At 46.6% G+C, this 27,328-nt stretch overlaps 1 protein-coding gene across 9 annotated transcripts in view; it reads left to right on the top strand.

Moving 5' to 3' along the window:
• Window positions 1–1,377: 1,377 nt before the first annotated feature.
• The window catches only part of LOC139766023 (uncharacterized), a 423,019-nt gene continuing 397,068 nt past the window's right edge, over window positions 1,378–27,328 (top strand). For 6 of the 9 annotated variants that reach the window (XM_071694136.1, XM_071694137.1, XM_071694132.1 and 3 more), the window contains exons 1-2: window positions 1,378–1,439; window positions 6,011–6,488. Coding sequence is in view for 1 of the 9 variants with exons in the window: in XM_071694128.1 (XP_071550229.1) it covers window positions 27,060–27,223 (164 nt within the window). In the remaining 8 variants the exon portion in view is untranslated. Of the gene's footprint in view, window positions 1,440–6,010; window positions 6,489–26,672; window positions 27,224–27,328 lie in introns of those variants that run through there. The other 3 variants (XM_071694131.1, XM_071694128.1, XM_071694135.1) reach the window with 3 other exon arrangements.

The following is a 27,328-nucleotide window of genomic DNA, read 5'->3' as shown; positions in this document are numbered from 1 at the left end:
TTCGAAATCTGTTCCCCCGTGCCGGTAACAACGGTTGCAGTGATGGTGTCAGCTAGGCTAAACCTCCTCTATTTAACGACCTGTGGTCACATATGTTATTATTAAACGGGTATCACATGTGGGAAGCACATGGCGGCTGCACCGTAAGGCGATATAAAAGATTTGATAAAATGATTTAGTCTGTATTCAAAAAACACTCATTTTCTGTGCAGATCAACGGCGTTGTTATGTCACAAGTCACGGCAGGCGAAACTAACGCTTCGTATTTTACAAAATCCCCCGGCAGGTGTCTCATGCACATCGTACCATAAGAAATTCATCGGTGATGTGTATCACATTCGTTTTCCAAATCAATAAATGCCGCTGAGATTTTCTTTCTCCTGAATTGCCACTTTAGAACACAATTCTGCTGTTTGACGAAACGTATTTCGTGTCTACATGTAACTCTTTTCACTACCCAGTTAAAAGATTTTCTTTTTCTTTTATTTCAGTGCGATCGGTAACAGAATTTGATCATTTACAAGTTTTTCTCTGAAAGTGAGTTTGGTATAACTGCTTGCTCATGACGAATATTGAAAGCAAAGTTGTTCGTACGGATGTGTTAAACGTTTAAGCTCACCTCACTCTACCACTGCACTCTACCTCGAATTATGCAGATGTGATGTCTTAATGCAGTCTCCCGATATCTAAAAGTAAACCTTGCATGATGATCGCAAGATATCACGCGTCTGTTGGATGAGATGTGAGAGTGGCGGAGGGAAAGCAAGTGTTGGGTAATTAAGACCCAGTAGAACATGTTGGGATAGTGTGTTGTATGTAACACAGCAGGAGGGTCTGTTGGTCGCCCATGTTCCCTGACTTGACAAGAACTCATGAAATATTGCTCATTTGCCTCATCATGGCTCAGGATATCTTGAGAGAGAGAGAGAGAGAGAGAGAGAGAGAGAGAGAGAGAGAGAGAGAGAGAGAGAGAGAGAGAGAGAGAGAGAAAGAGAGTTAACTTTACTGCATTAATGAAGCCATTTTTATAAGGAGGTATATCATTGGCGAAACTGAATACCGTCTCGTTAAAGCACTTTTCACTTTTATTAGGGTCATCCTAACCCTGCAGCTGAGTGTAGCGCATCTTTTAAGCTGCAGGAGCCCTTGGAAAAGAGGTCCTGGGAAGCACTAGGAAGGGGTCCTGGGGTGATTAGATAATGACTTAGTAAAAGAAAGCATATGCATGGCGAGCGAGGACGCTGTTGTTACCCTCCTCTAAAATGATTATGATAATGTATGATTTGCAAGTTCCTTCGGCAGGAGATTGAGTAGGTGGCAACTGCAGGTTTGACCAGAGGAGTAGGGCAAAGCCATAGCGAGCGGCAGTCTGCGCTGGGCGCCGGGCGGGAAGGGAGGCACACGCGTCCGTGCTCCTTCGCCCGCGTCAAGACCTTGTGGTGTGATTTGATTACATAAAATGTCAAAAAAATGATAATACGACGGGGTTCTGATGTTTTATAATAATTCATGCAGCTTCTTTTAGTAAAATTTAAGTCTAATAGAGTGGAATGCGAAGTTGTGGTTACTTGATTTAAATATATTTGATGAAAATGCGCAAGTTCGCTGGGAGTCTTCGAAGCATTTCTGTGTTTACGTTTTAGAGTTGATAGTTTTTGAGCCCTTCTGGCACTCATATATGTGTGTTTATATTCTGAATTTCACTTATTATTTTAGTAAGTAACATATAAGTAGAGGGAACTTTCATAAAAGTGGCAATTGTAAAACAATTCGTGTATAATTACCTTTAATGGCAGACTTAGGAGAAATTGTATTCACTCGCAAATGACATTTGATATATATCAGCCTGTGCGACCGATATGTATAATGTACGTACGATATTATAGTGTCATCTGAAATTAATAGATTTTCAGGGTGAAATGAGGCCAAATTGGGAATGGAACAGACAATCGGTGGGTGAAGTAGTGAAGGAGAACGAGAGATACAAGTGACAGGAAATAATTTTTTTGAACGAAAGAAAACGTGACAGGCTGAGGTAGGGTTGAAATTGCTGATTATTGTTGAACTCTCTTTTCCAAGTTGATGAATATAGATGGAGTTTGTAGGAATTAATGGACACGGCGTTGTGTTTAGTGTACCAGATTTCAAAGAGATGCATGTACAGGTCTAAAGAAGATTGCACACACACACACACACACACACACACACACACACACACACACATATATATATATATATATATATATATATATATATATATATATATATATATATATATATATACATATATATACAGTTGTTTTCTGAACTAGTTTCCGTCCAGAATAGATGACTGAGCCTTAGACGAAAAAAGATTATTATTTTAGCTCTTCTTTTCCTTACTTTGAAAGGTAAATACAGGAGGAGAGGATTTCCAGTCCACCCCCGCTTCCACCCCTCTTAGTAGCCTTCTACGACACGCACGATATATGGGGTTATTATTCATTCTCCCCTGCCCCAAGAGACCCTCTTATATCATTATAAGGCTCCTGCAGCACTGAGGAAGCAGGCCACGTCCAACGGTCGGATCTGAAGGTCATAAAGTTTATCATGTGTGGTTGGGTCTGTGTGTGCACAAAGTGCAGGGTAATTAAGCAATAAGTGTTCAGTGTCTTCTGTACGGTAGTTGGGTCTTGGGATATGCTGATACGGTGTTTATATCGTTGGGTGAGGTCCAGGACGTAAGTGGGAGAGTGTGACTCATTTTTAAATACACGGGGAGCGCGGTTTCTTACTGGTTTATAAATGGTAGGTACTTGAAGTGGGGGTTTAATCTTTCGGAACTTGCCGGGTTATTTTATTATGTATGTTTGGTCAGTATTATATTTGTTGTTGTTGTCGGGATGGGGGTGATTTGTGAGTAGAGGTTACTGAAGTGTGAGGCGAGGGGAAGTTTTTTTATTTCTAGTTGTGAGTTGGTTAGTTATGGAGTGGCGTGGGTGGAAGAGGTCGACCTAGTATTGTTATATAGAACTGAGTGCTGAGTATGTTGAGGTGGAACTGCGCTGGTAGGATCTTTGTTTCAGTATGAAGTTGTCGAGTCTTTGTGGTGAATTGATATATATATATATATATATATATATATATATATATATATATATATATATATATATATATATATATATATATATATATATATATGTATATATATATATGTGTGTGTGTGTGTGTGTGTGTGTGTGTGTGTGTGTGTGTGTGTGTGTGTGTATGCATACAAGGCGGGTAATGTGGCAATTGGGGAATGTAGGGTATTCAGTATTAAGAATGGAACTGGTGAACAGCTTGTGGAGTTGCTGCAGAAAAAAAGGACTGGTGACTGGGATTACCTGGTTTGAAAAGAGGGATTATACACAATTATACGTATGTGAACACGAGAGATGGTCAGTGAGTAGTATCGGATTACATGCTAATTAATAGGCATGCAAAAGAGAGTCTTTTGGATGTTAATGTGCTGTGAGGGTGAGGTGGTGCGATGTCTGATCATTGTCTTGTGGAGGCTGTTGTGAAGATTTGTTAAGGTATTCGGAAGAGAGGAAACAGTGTGGATGAGAACAGAGTAGTGATAGTAAGTGAGCTCGTAAAAGAGACCTTGGTGAGTAACTACCAAGAGAGATTCAGTGTAGAATGGCAAAAGTGGAGGTCTAGCGTAGCTAAAGGAGTGGGTGAGGAATTGGAGGTATTTAAGGAAGTGGTGCTATCATGTGCGAGAGATGCGTGTGGCCCGTGTGAGGTGCAGATTAGAAAGGGTAGTGAGTGGTGGAATGACGGGGTAAAGTTGCTAATGAAAGAAAGAGTGAGGTATATAGGAGATACTAAATGGGAAGGAGTGCAAACGATTGGGAGATGTATAAGAGAAAGCTGCTGGAGTAGAGAGGAAAGTGCATGGGTTGAAAAAGAGGATATGGGAGAGTTGGAGTGAGCGAGTATCAGGGAACTTCTGGGAGAATATGAAGATGTTATGGAAGGAAGTTAACAGTGTGCGAAAAACAGAATGAATGGGAACATCGGTGAAAGGGGCAAATGGGGAAGTAGTAAAATGTAGCTGGATCTGATATTTTGAAAAACTTTTGAATGTGTTTGATGATAGACTGGCAGATGTAGGGTGTTTGGCATGGGATGGTATGCGAAGCGAGAGTCATACCATGAGAGTGGTTTGGTAAATAAAGAATGGGTGGTGAATGCTTTGTGTAAGATGAAATGTGGCTGAGTGGATGGTATTGCGGTTGAATTTATTAAGGAAGTGGGTGACTGTGTTGTTGATATGTTAATTATGATTATCACTGTATGTGTGGATCATGGTGAAGCGCCTGAGGACTGGCAGAATGCATGTATAGAGCCATTGTACAAAGGCAAGGGCGACAACGGTGAGTATTCAAACAACAGAAATGTATGTTTGCTGAGTGTACCTTTTAAGTTGTATGGGAGAATATTAATTGAGAGGGTGAAGGCATGTGCAGAGCATCAGACTGGGGGAAACATTGTGGTTTCAGAAGTGGAAGAGGATGTGTGGATCAGGTGTTTGCTTTAAAACGTGAGTGAGAAATACTTAAACAGAGCGATTTTTATGTAGAATTTTTGGAACGTGATAAAGCATACGATAGGGTTGATATAGATGCCTTGTGGAAGGTCTCCAGAGTATATGGAGTGGGAGGTAAGCTGCTAGAAGCAGTGAAAAGTTTTTGTCAAAGATGTAAGGCATGTGTACGAGTAGGAAGAGAGGAGTGAATGATCCCCAGTGAAGATTGGTCTGTGCCAGGAATATGTGATGTCACCATGGCTGTTTAGTTTGTTTTTGGATGTGGTGGTTAGGGAGGTAAATGCAAGAGTCTTGGAGAAGTGTGCATACACGTCTGTAGGAGATGAAGGAGCCTGGAAAGCGAGTCAGTTGTCGTTTGCTGTTGATACAGCACTGACGGCTGATTCAAGTGAGAAACTGCGGAAGTTGGTGACTGAGTTTAGGAGAGTGGGTGAAAGGAGGAAGTTGAGAGTAAATATTAGGATATTAGGTTTACAAGGTTAGAGTGATAGGTTAGCTGAGGTGTGAGTTTGAATGGTGAGAAATTGAAGGAAGTGAAGGGTTTCAGATATCTGGGAGTGGACATAGCGGCAACTGGAGCCATTGAAGCGGATGTGAGTCATAGGGTGAGTAAGGGGGCGAAGGTTCTGGGAACGATGAAAAAATGTGTAAAATGAAAGGTCATCTGGGAGGGCGGAATTGGGTTATAGGTGAGGATATGCGGAGGAGGGTGGATGTGCTGGAAATGAAATTTTGAGGACAATATGTGGTGTGAGGTGGTTTGATCTTGGACGTATTAAAAGGTAAGAGAGAGATTTGGTAATGAACATAGTGTGGTTGAGAGAGCTGAAGAGGATATGCTAAAATGGTATGCACATATGGACAGAATGAGTGAGGAGAGGTTGACCAAAAGGATATATGTGTCAGAAGTAGAGGGAAGAAGGAGAAGGGGGAGACCGAATTATAGATGGAAGGATGGAACGAAGAAGATTTTGAATGATTGGGGCCTGAACATGCAGGTGAGTGAAAGGCAGGAGAGTGAATTGGAACGATGTGGTATATAGGGGTCGACTTGCTCTCAGTGGACTGAACTAGGGCTTGTGAAGCGGCTGGGGTAAAGCATGGAAAAGTCTTTGGATAGGGAGAAGTGGTTTCGGTGCATTACACATGATGGCTAGAGAATGGACGTGAGCGAATGCGGCCTTTCTTCTTCTGTTGCTGGCGCTCCTCGCAAACAAGTTAAAAGGCGATCAAGTGCGTGTGTGTGTGTGTGTGTGTGTGTGTGTGTGTGTATATATATATATATATATATATATATATATATATATATATATATATATATATATATATATATAATACTTTTTCTAGATAATATCAAGCCTGACATGGCTTCATCAGTAGACAGTGAGGGGTCAGGAAATGTTCATAATTTTCTCTCCCTCGGCCGTAATTAAGGTTGGCCGATGATAAAGGGATCACAGTGTGTACCGCACGCGATAAACCAATGATGATTCTTATGTCCTGTGCTGTCAGACGTGCGTGGTGGCATGGGTGAGGAGTCTTGCGGTAGAAAACCGTAGACGCTGATCTTTTAAACTGGTCAACGATGTGAGACTCTTTGGACTGTGGAATACGACGATGTCATTCATGTAGTGATGACCCGCAAGATGTAGTGCGCAAGGGGCTGTGTGGATTCCCAAGTTAACAGTCATTAACTGTGGATTCTTAGAGTGGAGATGGTTTGACACGAAGCATGTGGAAAGATGTTGATTGTATAACAAACATGATGGGATGTTGACGTGATGTTGACATGAAGCTGTGAAGGATCTCGGTGGGGGAGGGGTCAAGCTCCATCACCCCTTTGTGTGGGGGGGTCAACTCAGGTCAGCTGGTCTCACACCGAGAGCAAGGGCACCCCCGTCACCACGGACAGGTAAGTTCACTTCACCGTCTGTCTCCCTCAGGGCGTGGCCTCCGTCAGCTGTGGACGAGGAACGCCCGGGTGTAACACGGGAGGTTCTGTATCTGCCAACCAGCCAGGGAAAGGCAGGCAAATTTTGTCGGGGGAATTTTTTTTGGATTTGAAAAGGTCAAAGAAAATAAAAAAGGTCAGGAGGGTTTTTTTTTTCTTTTTTTGAATCTTACATGGTCAGGTAAAAGTCTGGGAATTTTCATATTCGTGAAATTTAATTTCTCACCAAAAATTCTTGATGCATAATTTTTTTTCCTTGCAGATATTTCTCTTAACGTAAGACCAAACCTGACGATATATTTTTTGTTGTTGTTGAATAGCCGACATAGCATGGACAGAAACAGTCGTGGCCTGCACTGATGAAAGGAGAGAGAGGAGAGAGAGAGAGAGAGAGAGAGAGAGAGAGAGAGAGAGAGAGAGAGAGAGAGAGAGAGAGAGAGAGGCGCCTGAGGGAAGGTGATGGATGGTTGGGGAGGGGTGGAAGGTTGGTGTACGGTTATGGAAGAGATACTCTCGCAAGCTGCTGCGTCTCATGTGTGGCGGCCGTTGGCAACTCAAGCGTGGGCCGTTTTGATAACTGTTTCTTTCCTCACACCTCGAAGGTTTGGAACTCTCTACCTTCTCATGCCTTTCCCAATAACTATGACCTGGCACATTTTAAAAGGCAGTTTTTTTTTTTTTCACTTTCTCCGTCATTCGTAAATACTTTCCCTTGTCTCTTCATTTTCCCCTTTCATTAATCTCTCTATATTTCAGTTAAGGCCTGGCCTTGATTTGGACTTTTGTCCATGACGTAAAAAGAAAAAAAAAAAAAGAAAATGACTGTGGGATCCGAAGCAAACGGAGTGAGACCATTTAGGAGACTTTACAGATCAGGTGAAAGTAGAGTTTGGGTTGGGTTTTAGGAAGGTGTACGCTGGTCAGTTTTGATATCTCGTCCATGTTATTGGAACATGTGAGTGTGAATTGATTGGACGATGTTGAATCGATTCATCTTAAGCTGTGCATTTTTGATCTTACATGATACAGTCAGCGATCCAGCCTGGCGTTACATGATACAGTCACACATCCAGCCTGGCGTTACATGATACAGTCAGCGATCCATCCTAGCGTTACATGATACAGTCAGCGATCCAGCCTGGCGTTACATGATACAGTCAGCGATCCAGCCTGGCGTTACATGATACAGTCAGCGCTCCAGTCTGGCGTTGCATGATACAGTCAGCGATCCAGCCTGGCGTTACATGATACAGTTAGCGATCCAGCCTGGCGTTACATGATACAGTCACACATCCAGCCTGGCGTTACATGATACAGTCAGCGATCCAGCCTGGCGTTACATGATACAGTCAGCGATCCAGCGTGGCGTTACATGATACAGTCACACATCCAGCCTGGCGTTACATGATACAGTCACACATCCAGCCTGGCGTTACATGATACAGTCACACATCCAGCCTGGCGTTACATGGTACAGTCAGCGATCCAGCCTGGCGTTACATGATACAGTTAGCGATCCAGCCTGGCGTTACATGATACAGTCACACATCCAGCCTGGCGTTACATGATACAGTCACACATCCAGCCTGGCGTTACATGATACAGTCAGCGATCCAGCCTGGCGTTACATGATACAGTTAGCGATCCAGCCTGGCGTTACATGATACAGTCACACATCCAGCCTGGTGTTACATGATACAGTCACACATCCAGCCTGGTGTTACATGATACAGTCACACATCCAGCCTGGCGTTACATGATACGGTCACACATCCAGCCTGGCGTTACATGATACAGTCACACATCCAGCCTGGCGTTACATGATACAGTCACACATCCAGCCTGGCGTTACATGATACAGTCACATATCCAGCCTGGCGTTACATGATACAGTCACATATCCAGCCTGGCGTAACATGATACAGTCACATATCCAGCCTGGCGTTACAGCTCTGCTTCCTATCCGTCAGCTGGATTTGAATAGATTGGTCAGGGAAAATTGCTTTGAGTCAGGGAAAAGTCAGGGAATAATTTTGCATCATTTCTATGGGCATTTTTTTAAACTTTATTTTCTTTATTGATAACGAAAGTTATTGTGTTACGCTTTACAGCTGATACTTCTGTCACGAGGTATTGTTGGTACGTTACACGAAACATCGTACACCTGCCACGTGACGCCTCGTGACCTGCCACGTGACGCATCGTGACCTGCCACGTGACGCATCGTACACCAGTCACGTGATGAATCGTAACTTGCTACGTGACGCACCGTACTTTTGTTACGTCACGCAGCGTCACTTGTCACGTGACGCACCATACACATGCCACGTGACGTAACGTTACACCGGCACCCAGATACGTGACATACCTCTACCCGTCACGTGTTATACCCGCACCTGTCTTGTGACATACCTACCCCATCTGTCACGTGACATGACCTCTGTCACGTGACGTGCCTACATCTGTCACGTGACATGACCTCCTCTGTCACGTGACGTGCCTGCATCTATCACGTGACATGACCTCCTCCTTCACGTGACGTGCCTGCATCTGTCACGTGACATGACCTCCTCTGTCACGTGACGTGCCTGCATCTATCGTGACGCGTACCCCATCGATAGATAATACGGGGAACAGCATATGGCATATTTCAGGGGGGAATACAGGATTACTGGATCATGATCATAAGGCCGAAAATGATTATTAATTAGGCAGGTCATTAGTGCTTGTGGTCAGTAATTAGTTAGTTCAAACTTGGTAATTAGTTATCAGGGTGGTCTGCCCTTTGACCTGACCCCTAAGGGGGAGATCAGAGGCCAGGCTATCATACGTCAGGGTCGTGCCGTCGTGCTCAAAGGTCGTACTGTCGTGCTCAAGGGTCGTAACGTCGTGCTCAAGGGTCGTTATGTCGTGCTCAAGGGTCGTAATGTCGTGCTCAAGGGTCGTACCATCGTGCACAAGGGTCGTACCGTCGTGCACAAGAGTCGTAACGTCGTGCTCAAGGGTCGTAACGTCGTGCTCAAGGGTCGAACCGTCGTGCTCAAGGGTCGTACCGTTTTGCTCAACGGTCGTACCGTCGTGCTCAAGGGTCGTACTGTCGTGCTCAAGGGTCATACCATTGTGCTCAAACCGTTGTTCTCAAGGGTCGAACTGTCGTGCTCAAGGGTCATACCGTCGTGTTCAAGGGTCGTACCGTCGTGTTCAAGGGTCGTAACGTCGTGCTCAAGGGTCATACCGTCGTGTTCAAGGGTCGTACCGTCGTGCTCAAGGGTCATACCGTCGTGTTCAAGGGTCGTACCGTCGTGTTCAAGGGTCGTATCATCGTGCTCAAGGGTCGTATCGTCGTGCTCAAGGGTCGTACCGTCGTGCTCAAGGGTCGAACGGTCGTGCTCAAGGGTCGTATCGTCGTGCTCAAGGGTCGTACCGTCGTGCTCAAGGGTCGTACCGTCGTGCTCAAGGGTCGAACCGTCGTGATCAAGGGTCGCACCGTCGTGCACTAGGGTCGTACCGTCGTCTTCTGGTCGACGTCGGTCAACGACGCTCCCCTCCTGGTCGTCAGCCAGTCAGCGGTCGTGTGGTGGCTTCCCGGGGCTTCCCCAGCCAATGGGAAGCTGTAGAACTCATAAGGACTGCCTTCGTGACCTGACCTGGCCGCCCTTCCTATACCTGCACCTCTCCCAGGGAAGACCTTAGGGAGGAGGAGGCTTCACGTGTCCCAGTGAAGCTTCACGTGTCCCAGTGAGGCTTCACGTGTCCCAGCGAGGCTTCATGTGTGTCCCAGTGAGGCTTCACGTGTCCCAGGGAGGCTTCACGTGTCCCAGTGAGGCTTCACGTGTCCCAGTGAGGCTTTACGTGTCCCAGTAAGGCTTCACGTGTCCCAGTGAGGCTTCACGTGTCCCAGTGAGGCTTCACGTGTCCCAGCGAGGCTTCATGTGTGTCCCAGTGAGGCTTCACGTGTCCCAGGGAGGCTTCACGTGTCCTAGTGAGGCTTCAGGTTGTGTCCCAGTGAGGCTTCACGTGTCCCAGTGAGGCTTCAGGTTGTGTCCCAGTGAGGCTTCACGTGTCCCAGTGAGGCTTCAAGTGTCCCAGGGAGGCTTCACGTGTCCCAGTGAGGCTTCACGTGTCCCAGTGAGGCTTGAGGTTGTGTCCCAGTGAGGCTTCACGTGTCCCAGTGAGGCTTCAGGTTGTGTCCCAGTGAGGCTTCACGTGTCCCAGTGAGGTTTCACGTGTCCCAGGGAGGCTTCACGTGTCCCAGTGAGGCTTCACGTGTCCCAGTGAGGCTTCACGTGTCCCAGGGAGGCCTTACGTGTCCCAGTGAGGCTTCACGTGTCCCAGTGAGGCTTTACGTGTCCCAGTGAGGCTTCACGTGTCCCAGTGAGGCTTCACGTGTCCCAGGGAGGCTTTACGTGTCCTAGTGAGGCTTCAGTTTGTGTCCCAGGGAGGTTTCAGGCTTCAGGTGTCCCAGTGAGGTTTCAGAGGTGTCCCAGGAAGGCTTCAGGTGTGTCCCAGTGAGGTTTCAGAGGTGTCCCAGGAAGGCTTCAGGTGTGTCCTAGTGAGGCTTCAGGTTGTGTCCCAGTGAGGCTTCAGGTGTGTTCCAGGGAGGTTTCAGGTGTCCCACGGAGGCTTCAGGTGCCCCTGTGAGGCTTCAGGTGTCCCAGGGAGGCTTCAGGTGTCCCAGGGAAGCTTCAGGTATCTCAGTGAGGCTTCAGGTTGTGTCCGAGTGAGGTTTCAGGTGTGTTCGAGGGAGGCTTCAGGTGTCCCAGGGAGGCTTCAGGTGACCCAGTGAGGCTTCAGGTGTCCCAGGGAGGTTTCAGGTGACCCAGTGAGGCTTCAGATGTGTCCCAGTGAGGCTTCAGGTTGAGTCCCAGGAAGGCTTCAGGTGTCACAGTGAGGCTTCAGGTTGTGTCCCAGGAAGGCTTCAGGTGTGGCCCAGTGAGGCTTCAGGTTGTGTCCCAGGAAGGCTTCAGGTGTCCCAGTGAGGCTTCAGGTGTCCCAGGGAGGCTTCAGGTGTTCCAGCGAGGCTTCAGGTTGTGTCCCAGTGAGGCTTCAGGTGTGTACCAGGGAGGCTTCAGGTGTCCCAGTGAGGCTTCAGGTTGTGTCCTAAGAAGGCTTCAGGTGTCCCAGGGAAGCTTCAGGTGACCCAGTGAGGCTTCAGGTGTGTCCCAGGGAGGTTTCAGGTGTCCCAGGGAGGCTTCAGGTGACCCTGTGAGGCTTCAGGTGTCCCAGGGAGATTTCAGGTGTCCCAGGGAGATTTCAGGTGTCCCAGGGAAGCTTCAGGTGTCTCAGTGAGGCTTCAGGTGTCCCAGTGAGGCTTCAGGTGTGTCCCCAGGGAGGTTTCAGGTGTCCCAGGGAAGCTTCAGGTGTCCCAGTGAGGCTTCAGGTGTCCCAGTGAAGCTTTTGGTGTCCCAAGGAGGCTTCAGGTGTCCCAGTGAGGTTTCAGGATTCCCAGTGAGGCTTCAGGTGTATCCCAGCGAGGCTTCAGGTGTCCCGGCGAGGCTTCAGGTGTGTCCCAGGGAGGTTTCAGGTATCCCAGGGAGGCTTCAGGTGTCCCAGGGAGGCTCCAGGTGTCCCAGGGAGGCTTCAGGTGTCCCATGGAGGCTTTAGGTGTCCCAGGGAGGCTTCAGGAGTCCTAGAGAGGCTTCAGATGTCCCAGGAAAGTTTCAGGAGTGTCCCTAGAAGGTTTCCGAAGTGTCCCAGGGACGCTTCATTGAGTGTTCCAGGGAGGTTTCAGGAATGTCCCGTGGAGGCTTCAGGAGTATCCCAGGGAGGTTTCAGCAGTACTCAGGAATGATTCCTGAAGCCTGGAGCGGAGTGGAGGGTATGTCAACCTCCGAGATGATCAGTCTACTGTCGCGAGGCGAGGTGCAGATGCAGGAAGGAGGGGGATAGAAAACGGCGTACGGGAAGAAAACGGGGTACAGAGGAGGGGGACGAAGAGGGTTAAGGAAGGTTTGTGTCGTAAGAAATGGGGGTTGTGTGGGGTGGAGTGTGGGGTTGGGGGGTGATGGAGATGGTGGGTGGGAGGTTGGACGAGACTTGGATGGCTATAAATGGATATGATCAAAGAGATAAAAGGGGAGGGAAGGGAGGGGGGCGGGGCGAGGAGAGGGAGGGAGGGGCGACTGGCAGATGTGTTGGGTGAGAGAGAGAGAGAGAGAGAGAGAGAGAGAGAGAGAGAGAGAGAGAGAGAGAGAGAGAGAGAGAGAGCACTTCCCCCGAGTTTCCCCCCCTCCCATAATAGGCTGGAAAGCGGATTCACAAGTCCATCAAGAAGTTAGGTCATTCTGTCCTCGGGGCCTTGAAGTTTGCCTGTAGGGTCCGAAGTTTGTCTCTAGGGTGGTCGCCTCTTCCTCTCTCTCTCTCTCTCTCTCTCTCTCTCTCTCTCTCTCTCTCTCTCTCTCTCTCTCTCTCTCGAGGGCCCTGAAGTTTACCTCCCCTCGCGAGGGCTTCTGTGCCAGCTACCATCAGGTCATCCCTACACCAGTACATGATAATGACTTCGAGTTGGTTTTCTTTAAATTTCGCTTTGCTAACCAGGTTCTCTCTCTCTCTCTCTCTCTCTCTCTCTCTCTCTCTCTCTCTCTCTCTCTCTCTCTCTCTCTCTCTCTCTCTCACGAGGCACCGCCTGCAACATGTTACACTGCAAGTCAAAACTCACCTTGGGCCAGGCTGTATCATGTGGGAGTACAGACAAACTGGCCAAAGAACTCACTCAAAAGGAGTCCACACTTCCCTGCCACTGGACGTTTCTCAGCCTCGGATTGCTGAAGGGTATTTAGACTGGGTCACGCCGGGACTCTTTCATGGAAGATGATCCTGATGAATATTATTAATACTATATCGCCGTTTCCCGCATCAGCGAGATGGCGCCAGGAAACAGACGAAGTACGACCCATCTACTCATATATATATATATATATATATATATATATATATATATATATATATATATATATATATATATATATATATATTTATATGATATCTCCGTGGTTTAATTTGTTTATGGATGGGGTTGTTATTGAGGTGAATGCAAGAGTTTTAGAAAGAGGGGCAAGTATGCAATCTGTTGTGGATGAGAGAGCTTGGGAAGTGAGTCAGTTGTTGTTCGCTGATGATACAACGCTGGTGGCTGATTCATGTGAGAAACTGCAGAAGCTGGTGACTGAGTTTGGTAAAGTGTGTGAAAGAAGAAAGTTGAGAGTAAATGTGAATAAGAGCAAGGTTATTAGGTTCAGTAGGGTTGAGGTAAGTTTGAATGGAGAAAAACTGGAGGAAGTGAAGTGTTTTAGATATCTGGGAGTGGATTTGGCAGCGGATGGAACCATGGAAGCGGAAGTGAGTCACAGTCTGGGGGAGGGGGCGAAGGTTCTGGGAACTTTGAAGAATGTGTGGAAGGCGAGAACATTATCTCACAAAGCAAAAATGGGTATGTTTGAAGGAATAGTGTTTCTAGCAATGTTACATGGTTGTGAGGCATGGGCTATAGATAGGGTTGCGCGGACGAGGGTTGATGTGTTAGAAATAAGATGTTTGAGGACAATATCTGGTGTGAGGTGGTTTGATCGAGTACGTAATGAGAGGGTGAGGGAGATGTGTGGTAATAAAAACAGTGTGGTTGAGAGAGCGGAGGAGGGTGTATTGAAGTGGTTTGGTCACCTGGAGAGGATGAGTGAGGAAAGATTGACAAAGAGGATATATGTGTCACAGGTGAAGGGAACGGGAAGTGGGAGAACAAATTGGAGGTGGAAAGATGGAGTGAAAAAGATTTTAGGCGATCGGGGCCTGAACATACAGGAGGGTGAAAGGCGTGCAAGGAACAGAGTGAATTGGAACGATGTGATATACCGGTGTCGACGTGCTGTCAATGGATTGAACCAGGGCATGTGAAGCGTCTGGGGTAAACCATGGAAAGTTTTGTGGGGCCTGGATGTGGAAAGGGAGCTGTGGTCTTGGTGCATTACACATGACAGCTAGAGACTGAGTGTGAACGAATGTGGCCTTTGTTGTCTTTTCCTAGCACTACCTCACACGCAAGCGGGGATAGGGTGTGCCATTTCATAATGTGTGGCGGGGTGGTGGCGAAAATGGATGAAGGTAGCATGTATGAATATGTACAGGTGTATATATGTATATGTCTGTGTATGTATATGTCCGTATACTTTGAAATGTATAGGTATGTATATGTGCGTGTGTAGACGTTTATGTATATACATGTATATGTGGGTGGGTTGGGCCGCTCTTTCGTCTGTTTCCTTGCGTTACTTCGCTAACGTGGTAGACAGCAACAAAGTATGATTGATAGATAAATGAATATATATATATATATATATATATATATATATATATATATATATATATATATATATATATATATATATATATATATATATATATGAATTGAAATCATAATCCAATGGCTGGTATGGGATGTTTGAGATTCATGCAGCTGGTTGTCTACACAGACATTCACAGGGAGTCTTATTCCATGGTGGGCGGGAGCATCAGGCCGTGATAGTGGACCAGCCGGGCTTATCTGGGGGAGAGGGTGACCGGCCGTAAGTGGATGGCAGGCAGGGGTCGGTCTCATTTCTCCCCTAACAAGACTTGTGGGGGAGGCTGGGTGGGGAGGGGCATGTCTGGCTGGGGGGGAGGAGAAGAAGGAGGAGGAGGGACCTGGAAACCGTTTGGTCTTGATCTCCTCCTCCTCCCGCGGATGCACGTATGTATGTCCAGCTGAAGGACCGGTCCAACCTGTGTTATCACAACAATGATCCCTGATTAACTGATCAGGTTTTGCCAGCCATTTTCTGAAATGCATTCAGCGTTCGCTTATCCTTTCCATAAACTATTCTTTCCCATCCTGTTATACTCGAATATATATATTTTATTTATTTATTATATATATTTATTTATTTATATATATATATATATATATATATATATATATATATATATATATATATATATATATATATATATATATATATATATATTATCCTATAGTCTTGTCTCCCTAACCTTACATTTGGTATATCCCTTGAATATTCCCCTTGAATATTGCCCTTAGCTGAGTGTTGACTGAGACCCTATCTCTCTCTTCCCCTTTACTCCCCCCCTTCCCCTCTCCGCTAAGAATGTCCTAACTTCCCTCCCTGCTGGGGATTTGCCTTCCCCTCCCCGAGTTATTTTTAGAGCCCACTAAGCTGATTCCATTTTTTATAAGAATTTGCGAGATCCACCTCCTCCAGGGGCTGCTTATTTAGAGTGTACAGTGGGTCAGACCAATGTGGAATCTTTATATTATTTCTTTCTTACTAAGACTCCTGTGGGAAGTTTGTTTTAATATATTTCATCTTAAATATTAAATACAATTTTTCGTAAAGTTTTATGAGTGATTTTGTGTTTTGGTGATAGATATAGGTAGAGTAATTGTGACGATTTCGGTAACTTGGGAACTGTGTATTGGATGGCTATCCCTCGCGGATTAATTTAGGTACATGACACACCAGTGATTGAACAAATCCATCAGTAGCTGATATAAAACAAAAATAGATTGATTTTTAAGAATTTGTGCGTTTCGTTTAACTAGAGACAAATTGTAGACACGCATGCGCACACTACCGTCCTCTATGTAGTGGCTAGCGGTACTGACCATGAGTCGGCACGGGCCGGCATGGGTTTGTGTACTGGCCTGTAAGATCGTATCTGAACCAGGTGTTCTTCCTTTCATGGGGAATGGTTAATAAATGGATACCTGGCTTAAGGTGGTGCATATATATATATATATATATATATATATATATATATATATATATATATATATATATATATATATATATATAAATATATATATATCTTTTTCTTTCATACTATTCGCCATTTCCCGCGTTAGGAACGTAGCATTAAGAGCAGAGGACTGGGCCTTTGAGGGAATATCCTCACCTGTCCCCCTTCTCTGTTCCTACTTTTGGAAAATTAAAAAAAAAAACAAAAAAAAACAGAGGGGAGGATTTCCAGCCCCCCCGCTCCCTTCCCTTTTAGTCGCCTTCTACGACACGCAGGGAATACGTGGGAAGTATTCTTTCTTTCCTATCCCCGATGATAATATATATATATATATATATATATATATATATATATATATATATATATATATATATATATATATATATATATATATATATATATATATATATATATTAATGTCTGGTTTCTCCCGGTGACATCTTTGTCAATGTGGGTTGGGTTTTTATATATTGATATCTCTCAAATTCGCATCTCCAGATCTTATTAACTGACAGCGGTTAATATAATATTTTTGGACGTCTCAAGGACGTTTAAATTCATACTTGTAGTTTGGATAATAAATGAGTTTAAATTCTTAGATATTGATAGGAGTATTATTTCTGGATCTTTATTTTAAGAATGAATTTATTTAAAAGTTCACTTCAAGCCGTGGGTCAGCCATGATCGAACGGTTAGGTTCAATTTAGAAATGTTGTTTAGTTTATGACAAAGCTGTTTAAACGACTAAATAATAGGCTTCAGTGAGGTGCTTATGGCGGTGAATTAGAACGCACTCGTACAAGTTCTCATTGTTCGCCTTCTTTTACGGGGCTGGGTGGCCGCGTTCAGTTAGCGTGAATCTGTCAACGCTTAATTAAAGGTGGCTTTTTACCCGCGTCATCGGCTGACGGCGAGCGGCGTGAGAGGCAAGAAAGCCTGACGCTCGCCCCTAACAAGAGGGGGAAAGAAAAAAGGTGTTTAGTTAATTAGCAGATGTTGGGTACCCGTTACGAAGAACGTCACAGGTAGTGGGTTTTTTAAGGGATGATGTCCCGGGTAGTGGGGCTATGGGGTTACCGTCACAGGTAGTGGGCTATGGGGTTACCATCACAGGTAGTGGGGCTATGGGGTTACCGTCACAGGTAGTGGGGCTATGGGGTTACCGTCACAGGTAGTGGGCTATGGGGTTACCATCACAGGTAGTGGGGCTATGGGGTTACCGTCACAGGTAGTAGGGCTATGGGGTTACCGTCACAGGTAGTGGGGTATGGGGTTTCCGTCACAGGTACTGGGGCTATGGGGTTTCCGTCACAGGTAGTGGGGCTATGGGGTTACCGTCACAGGTAGTGGGGCTATGGGGTTACCGTCACAGGTAGTGGGGTATGGGGTTTCCGTCACAGGTAGTGGGGCTATGGGGTTACCGTCACAGGTAGTGGGGCTATGGGGTTACCGTCACAGGTAGTGGGGCTATGGGGTTACCGTCACAGGTAATGGGGCTATGGGGTCACCGTCACAGGTAGTGGGGCTATGGGGTTACCATCACAGGTAGTGGGCTATGGGGTTACCGTCACAGGTAGTGGGGCTATGGGGTCACCGTCACAGATAGTGGGGCTATGGGGTTACTGCCACAGGTAATGGGGCTATGGGGTTACCGTCACAGGTAGTTGGGGTATGGGTTTACCGTCACAGGTAGTAGGGCTATGGGGTTACCGTCACAGGTAGTGGGGCTATGGAGTTACCGTCACAGGTAGTGGGATTATTTGAGGGCGGTTGGGTTAGTGAGGGATCCAAAATGCCATTGGCATTAGATAGAGTCTGATGGGTAGTGTCGACTTTTCTGCCTTCGTCAGCATCACACCACGTTACTGTGTCCTTCAGCAGAACAGTCTCTATACTCTAACAAAAATTATTTGACTTGGCAAGCGATGCATTCATCGAGTGTACACACATTCCTTATCAGATGTTGTCCCACACTGAATTCAGGACTTTGATTACACTCATCTGTATCCAAGCTTTGATACATTCAATTTCTTTTTTCATATACTCGTTTGATTACAAAGTAAAGAAAAAAAGTACGCTCGTTTTCTTATCTCTGAGATACCCTTTGAGAAAAACGCTCCCGTCGGATTTCGTGAGGAATATTTTGCATATTCCTGAAAACTATTGGGACCCCGTATCATTTTTCTGCGGATTCAGCGTATGGTAGCAAAGCCGCAGACAGATCCACTGAAAGACATATCTATAAAACCGAACACGTTCAATCTTTTTCGGACTTGGAATTTTTTTTCTTTTTTATGGATGTGTTATCCAACACAGTACCAGAAACACGGAAAAAAGTTGAAATTGCTACTGTACACCTTAAGAGAAATAGAAAAGTGCATTTTTGAAATAATGATCAAAAAAGAAGGCGGTGCTTGCTCTCATAGCGAGGAAATTCATATTTCATCTCATCTCTATCCAGAATTGTCGTATCTTAGCGGCGATTGATCTGTGACGGCGTGGATGGCTGTGTGGGTGGGAGACTGGTCGTGTGGGTAGGAGATTGGTCGTGTGGGTGGATGTATGAGCTGGGGATCTGGTTATGTGTTTGTGTGATTGTGGTTCATATGTCACGCAAAGTTTTATACTCGGGCTGTCTTGACTGGTGAACCTTTTATATTTACACACACACACACACACACACACACACACCAACTAAGCCAGGTGTGTGTGTGTGTGTGTGTGTGTGTGTGTCTATAAATACACTCATATGTATGTGCTTCTTATATATATATATATATATATATATATATATATATATATATATATATATATATATATATATATATATATATATATATATATATATATATATATATATATATTCGCATTCATGCAAGTACGGTATTTCTTATATAACTTTGTTGGTCTTCTATAAGCATACACCCATCCCCCCCACATCTTGTCTATGTTCTATATCCTCACAGGGGACATATACGGGGATCGCTGCCCCCCTCCCCCTTCATCGAACCCATGTCCAACCTCCTCTCCCCCACCACTTCATGACGTCACACCTTTACACACACACACACACACACACCCACATACACCCCCACATGACGTTGCCCCACCCCGCCCCATCCCCCAGGAAAATTCCCAACAGAAAATGTGATTAAAGTGGATTGAGGAGGTCTTGCCTGTGCTGCTGAGCCGCCTGCCTACACACACACACACACACACACACACACACACACACACACACACACACACACATTTACTTGGTATATGAAGACAAAAAGATAACATGAAGCGAGATACAGATGGGTGATATCAGAGAGAGAGAGAGAGAGAGAGAGAGAGAGAGAGAGAGAGAGAGAGAGAGAGAGAGAGAGAGAGAGAGAGAGCGGTTCGTTTTACGTAAGGTGGAAGGTCGGGTGGACTGTGTGTTCCTGAGGTGCCGGAAAGCCTTTGACGCTGCCTCAGAGGAGGCTGGTTATGAAACTGTGGGGAAGAGAGGGGTGGTTACTCCTTGGATGGAGAGGCTATACTACCCCTGTGTGGGAGGGGACGATATGGAAACAGTTGGCAAACTGCTTCTCATGTTAGGTCACCACAGTTTACGAAGTATAAAGAATTGATAAAACAAGGTCCAAGGGGAGGTCACTAAAGATAAGACTGGTAGTAAGAGACCCGAGTGACACTGTGAGGGGGGAGAGATAGTGGTTATGAATTCCCCCAGGACAAGAGAGAAGACTAAGGGGTGAGTTGATCACAACTTTCAAAGTTTGCGAACCAGTTCAGCATTGTTGAGCACAAGAGGCCATAGCAGGCCAGGAACTTGTAGGGAAACATGTGATGGAGTATTTGTGTGGTATCAGGGTCGTGTATGGGGGCGCCCCATGAGTGTAGAACTCCCTCACCCGTACAGTGCAAATAGGTGATTAAACACAGACACAGACCACGCACAGACACACCTGCGCAGACAGAGCCACACAGACACAGACCACGCACAGACACACCTCAGCAGACAGAGCCACACAGACACAGACCACGCACAGACACTCCAGCACAGACAGAGCCACACAGACACAGACCACGCACAGACACACCAGCACAGACAGAGCCACAAAGACACAGACCACGCACAGACACACCTGCACAGACAGAGCCACACAGACACAGACCACGCACAGACAGAGCCACAAAGACACAGACCACGCACAGACACACCAGCACAGACAGAGCCACACAGACACAGACCACGCACAGACACACCAGCACAGACAGAGCCACACAAACACAGACCACGCACAGACACACCAGCACAGACAGAGCCACACAGACACAGACCACGCACAGACACACCAGCACAGACAGAGTCACAAAGACACAGACCACGCACAGACACACCAGCACAGACAGAGCCACACAGACACAGACCACGCACAGACACACCAGCACAGACAGAGCCACAAAGACACAGACCACGCACAGACACACCAGCACAGACAGAGCCACAAAGACACAGACCACGCACAGACACACCAGCACAGACAGAGCCAGACAGACATACCATAACACAACATGCTGGAGGTGCAGGATATGAGGTGGAAATAAGCAATCTCTTGTCAACTTGGCGGTCGTATTGTGAAGCGCTGAGCTGGCTGATGATGGCTGGGGCTGGCTGATGATGGCTGGAGTTGGCTGATGATGACTGGGGCTGGCTGACGATGGCTAGGGGCTTGCTGATGATGGCTGGGGCTGGCTGATGATGGCTGGGGCTGGCTAATGATGGCTGGGGCTGGCCTGACGATGGCTTGGGCTCGTTAATGATGGATGAAGCTGGCTGATGATGAAATGAGATTGGCTGATGATGGCTGGGGCTGTCATGATGGCCTGGGCTGGCTGACGATGGCTGATATGGATGATTTTTGGCTGGCTGATGGATGGATGGATGATGGCTGAAGTGTGGTTAACCAGGGCTGGCTCAGGGCTGAGGAGGGAGGGTCGGCAAGTGTGGGAGGGTCATCTCTCTCTCTCTCTCTCTCTCTCTCTCTCTCTCTCTCTCTCTCTCTCTCTCTCTCTCTCTCTCTCTCTCTCTCTCTCCCCAGTGTCGTGTTCAGTAGAGAGGTCCAGCAATGGGGTAGTATTTCCAGTGGCCTGGGAAACCATACCTTTCCAGTCACTGCTCAGTTAAATGTAATTGTGTAACTTGATAGCTGCATATTGGTGGGATGGAGGGTGTGTGGTGAGGTGTGTGAGGTGTGTTTGAGGGAATATCTGGGGGGCGAATATTCTCACGCGCGCCGCCACAAGAAAATATTGAATGGTTTCGGCGATCTTCGTGGATGGAAGGGGAGGGAATCATGGGTGATTTCTGTTGTTCTCCTTTGTAAGCCTACTGGCGCCACTGCTCAGGGAGGAGAGAGGGAGGGAGGCATATTTGCATATCATTAAGCCAAGGTACAGGGTCCATCAATGTAAGATGGAAGCCAAAGTGGCGTGGATAATTTTTATTTTTCTCGTTTTTTTTTTCTAAGTTTTCACACGATGTGTCGACCGCTCCTTGTGTGTCTTCTCTCCGTGTACCGCATTCCAGGTACACTTGATTTTTCGTGACGTACCGTACCTTAGGTACGAGAGTTTTTGAACGCACCGTCCGGGGTGCGTTTTTTTCCTTTTTTTTCTTGTGGCATTCTCTACCTAATTACAGTATTTTCGTACGTACCGTACGCTAGGTACAGCATTTATGAACGTACCGTACGCCAGGTACAGCATTTATGAACGTACCGTACTCCAGGTACAGCATTTATGAACGTACCGTACTCATGGTACACTTCCGAACGTACCGTACGCCAAGTACAGCATTTATGAACGTACCGTACGCCAAGTACAGCATTTATGAACGTACCGTACTCCAGGTACAGCATTTTTGAACGTACCGTACTCATGGTACACTTCCGAACGTACCGTACGCCAAGTACAGCATTTATGAACGTACCGTACTCCAGGTACAGCATTTTTGAACGTACCGTACTCATGGTACACTTCCGAACGTACCGTACGCCAGGTACATTATTTATGAACGTACCGTACCCCTTTGGGTTACGCTTTTTGAACGTAGCCTACGGCAGGTACAGTATTGAACGTACCGTACCCATTAGTCGTACCCTAGGTACCCTACGTTTCCGAACGTACCTAGGGTAGGCCTGGCACGGCCTCTTCTGAACGTACCGCGCCTCATAAGAGGCATCACACTTTGAGGGGAGGAGGTCACGTTGTGGGGTGAGGGGAGGAGGAAGAGGGGAGGAGAGGGGAGGATTAAGGTCAAACGGTCAGGGGGGAAGGCGGGTGAGGGTTGACAGCTGGGCGAGGGTGGTGGAGGAGGAGGAGGAGGAGGAGGAGGGGAGGCTCAGGCTATAGGCTTAGTTTGGTGTACGGAAAGGCTCAGAGGACGGTACGACCCTTGAGCACGACGGTACGACCCCTTGAGGAAGACGGTACGACCCTTGAGCACGACGGTACGACCCCTTGAGGAAGACGGTACGACCCTTGAGCACGACGGTACGACCCCTTGAGGAAGACGGTACGACCCTTGAGCACGACGGTACGACCCTTGAGGAAGACAGTGCGACCCTTGAGCACGACGGTACGACCCTTGAGCACGACGGCACGACCCTTGACTATGACTGAACTGGCCTTTGACCTTATCCGTATGGGTCAGGTCGAAGGCCAAGGCCATCATTCTTAACCATCGTGCTTAAGGGTAACTCAAGGTTCTTACCGTCGTGCTCAAGGTTCGTACCGTCGTGCTCAAGGGTCGTACCGTTGTGCTCAGGGGTCGTACCGTCGTGCTGAAGGATCGTACCGTCGTGCTCAAGGGTCGTACCGTCGTGCTCAAGGGTCGTATCATCGTGCTCAAGGATCGTACCGTCGTGCTCCAGGGTCGTACCTTCGTGCTCAAGGATCGTACCGTCGTGCTCAAGGGTCGTACCGTCGTGCTCAAGGGTCGTACCATCGTGCTCAAGGGTCGTACCGTCGTGCTCAAGGGTCGTACCGTCGTGCTCAAGGATCGTACCGTCGTGCTCAAGGATCGTACCGTCGTGCTCAAGGGTCGTACCGTCGTGCCCAAGGATCGTACCGTCGTGCTCAAGGATCGTACCGTCGGGCTCAAGGGTCGTACCGTCGTGCTCAAGGATCGTACCGTCGTGCTCAAGGATCGTACCGTCGTGCTCAGGGGTCGGACCGTCGTGCTCAAGGGTCGTATCGTCGTGCTCAAGGATCGTACCGTCGTGCTCAAGGGCCGTACCGTCGTGCTCAAGGATCGTACCGTCGTGCTCAAGGGTCGTACCGTCGTGCTCAAGGGTCGTGTACCGTCGTGCTCAAGGGTCGTACCGTCGTGCTCAAGGGTCGTGTACCGTCGTGCTCAAGGATCGTACCTTCGTGCTCAACGGTCGTACCGTCGTGCTGAAGGATCGTAGTCTTCCTCAAGGGGTCGTGCCGTCGTGCTCAAGGGTCGTACCGAGACTTTCATCCAAGGCAGGATAGCGCCCCTTTGCCCTGCGCTGCCCAACGACCCTGACTCAGGCCCTGACCCCTGATCCCTGCAGGTCGTAGAGATGATTACGGTGGACGACTCCCCCCCTCCCCCCTGATCTGTGGTGGTCGTGGTAGACAGCTGCGCGTAGGCCTGGTCAGTGGGTCTGGCGTGGCCTCTCTCTCTCTCTCTCTCTCTCTCTCTCTCTCTCTCTCTCTCCAGTCGAGAGAGAGAGAGAGAGAGAGAGAGAGAGAGAGAGAGAGAGAGAGAGAGAGAGAGAGAGAGAAGGAAGGAAAAAAACAAACTTGTGAAAGATAAATAATTTTTGTCAAGTTCTCAAGACGAAGGAGAAGAGGGGAACCGAAATTAATTCCTGAGGGGCCATGGCTACGCTACGTCCAGTAGCAGGGAAATGTGGCTTCCTTCTTCAGCGTGTGGCAAGTTCTCTCACGAGACTTTCCTAACTACCGATACAACCACACTAGCGGTAAACTTCCCCACGCGGTGTAATGCTCCTTACAGGTGGAGTCCGGTAACACCTAGGGAAAAAAACACGGGTGTGTGTGCGATTCAACACGGTTTACAGGGTTGTGTACACGTTGATTTACAGAGTTGTGTGCATGTTGATTTACAGGGTTGTGTACACGTTGATTTACAAGGTTGTGTGCACGTTGATTTACAAGGTTGTGTACTCGTTGATTTACAAAGTTGTGTACACGTTGATTTACAATGTTGTGTACACGTTGATTTACAGGGTTGTGTACGCGTTGATTTACAAGGTTGTGTACACGTTGATTTACAGCGTTGTGTACACGTTGATTTACAATGTTGTGTACACGTTGATTTACAATGTTGTGTACACGTTGATTTACAAGGTTGTGTACACGTTGATTTACAAGGTTGTGTACACGTTGATTTACAATGTTGTGTACACGTTGATTTACAAGGTTGTGTACACGTTGATTTACAATGTTGTGTACACGTTGATTTACAATGTTGTGTACACGTTGATTTACAATGTTGTGTACACGTTGATTTACAAGGTTGTGTACACGTTGATTTACAAGGTTGTGTACACGTCGATTTGCAAGGTTGTATACACGTCGATTTACAAGGTTGTGTACTCGTTGATTTACAAAGTTGTGTACACGTTGATTTACAAGGTTGTGTACACGTTGATTTACAAGGTTGTGTACACGTTGATTTACAAAGTTGTGTACACGTTGATTTACAAAGTTGTGTACACGTTGATTTACAAGGTTGTGTACACGTTGATTTACAAAGTTGTGTACACGTTGATTTACAAGGTTGTGTTCACGTTGATTTACAAAGTTGTGTACACGTTGATTTACAAGGTTGTGTACACGTTGATTTACAAAGTTGTGTACACGTTGATTTACAAGGTTGTGTACACGTTGATTTACAAAGTTGTGTACACGTTGATTTACAAGTTTGTGTACTCGTTGATTTACAAAGTTGTGTACACGTTGATTTACAAGGTTGTGTACACGTTGTGATGAAATATGTAAGATTTAACCTAATTTACACCTTCGCGTAAAAGATAGAGCAAGATATGTTTATATTTAGATAGGATTTAAAAATTACGTAAGGAAATGTGTCACATTGAACAGGATGTTCGTAAATGTAACTTGATTTATCCCTTTGTTTACTGAGGTTGTACGGGAAATAAGCAGAGAGATGGAAATAGAAATCCCAGAGCCTGTTGTAAACATGTCTGGGGTGGTAATTAATTCCAGGGAAAGACGGGAAATTAATCTCCACCAAATAACTTTTTTTTTTCCCCCACCTTTAAATTGATTAATTGAAGTAAAAGGAATATTTTTTTTTTTCAAACTATTCGCCATTTCCCGCGTTAGCGAGGTAGCGTTAAGAACAGAGGACTGGGCCTTTGAGGGGGAATATCCTTGGGGAATATCTCCCTTGGGGGGGAGATTTCCCCCATGGCCCATCATCACCTGGGGGGAGTTCCATGTGGCTGAGGGAGATGCCAGGTGTCTCTCGTCTCTCGGTGGGTGGGGGGGGGGGGGGTAGGAAGGGGGAGGGAAGAAATGGCAAGGCCCTTGTGGGTGTGGGAGTGTGGGTGTGTGTGGGGGGGTCATGGGAAGTCCCTGTCTCTCATTGGAGCCCGCTCAGCAAGTAGCTGAGTGAGATAAGAGATGATCTCTCCCTTTTTTTTGTATCTCTCTCTCTCTCTCTCTCTCTCTCTCTCTCTCTCTCTCTCTCTCTCTCTCTCTCTCTCTCTCGGACGGCCATCTAAGGGCCCGGGTAAACACGATCACATCACCTTCGTATCTTCAGCAAACAACGAAGGTAAACAGACGCTCACAATGCCATTAGTACACGGAGAAACGTCGTCTGCTAAATTGATTGTTTGATAGTAGATATGAACATTATTTGATAACTTTTTACTAAAGGAAAATATTACGATCAGTCTTACGATTGAAAGTAATAGACATATTTAAGAAATGATATATACGTGAACCATTAAAATGAGTGTGGTGTGAAGGAGAATATTATTAGCAGTAGAAAAAAAAAAAAGAAAGAAATTTTTGAATTGACGGCGTGACGCCTTGAAAGAAAACGAGAGTTTTTTCGACTCACGCTTGACGTCACAATTACGCGGGGAAGTAACGAGCTACTAATTACCTCCCGATCCCTGGATTGAAACACGGCTTCGCTACGTCATATCCTCTCACACAACACTGTATTTTTCCCCCTCATAATTACTTCACTATTGTTCTGTACAACGCGTCATAATACCGTATTAAAAGATTAATGTCTCTAAGTGGGGTTGGAAGTAAGTAATGTATGTAGTCGACTACCCAACCGTTAATTAACCGTTGACTTGCAGAATGCGTCACCAGCAATAATGATGCTTCACCGCCATCGCTCGGACCGTTAACTTTGAACCCCCTCCCTGCCGAAGCTTCAGTGGTTCGAGAACGAGCAGATTCGAAACACTACCTTTTTTTTCCGCGCCGTCTGCCCCCCGGGACGAGGATTACTTCACCAGTTTGCTCTCTGGTCGTTGGTGTGTCAGGATCTGTGTGTGCGCCAGGCCATCATCACCACAAGAGCCGCGGGAGGGAGGAAGAAAAGAACATTTTCGTACCCACATGACGTGAGGCGCGGACTCTGTCGTGGTAAACTCCTCAGTGCTCTAAGAACATAAGATTGAACAAGAGAACAGAAGAAAGTGTGTGTATATGTTTATTTATCACCAGGAGACACACAGAGAGATAGAAAACGTGAACAACAATGCGCCTGAGTCTTTACGTCATGGACGAGCGGGCGAATTCGTGTTCGAGTCATCACTGGACCCCGTTACTGGAAACATCGTAGGAAATAGCGAGTTTTGTCACTGCTGGAGGTAAGTGAGGCACTGCTGTGTGGTGTATAGTGATGTGTGTGTGTGTGTGTGTGTGTGTGTGTGTGTGTGTGTGTGTGTGTGTGTACTTGGCACTGCTGGGTCCTG

This window comes from Panulirus ornatus, chromosome 56 (genome assembly GCF_036320965.1).
Source record: "Panulirus ornatus isolate Po-2019 chromosome 56, ASM3632096v1, whole genome shotgun sequence".
NCBI classification, from domain to species: Eukaryota; Metazoa; Arthropoda; class Malacostraca; order Decapoda; family Palinuridae; genus Panulirus; species Panulirus ornatus.
This window is presented reverse-complemented; position numbering and strand designations above follow the sequence as displayed.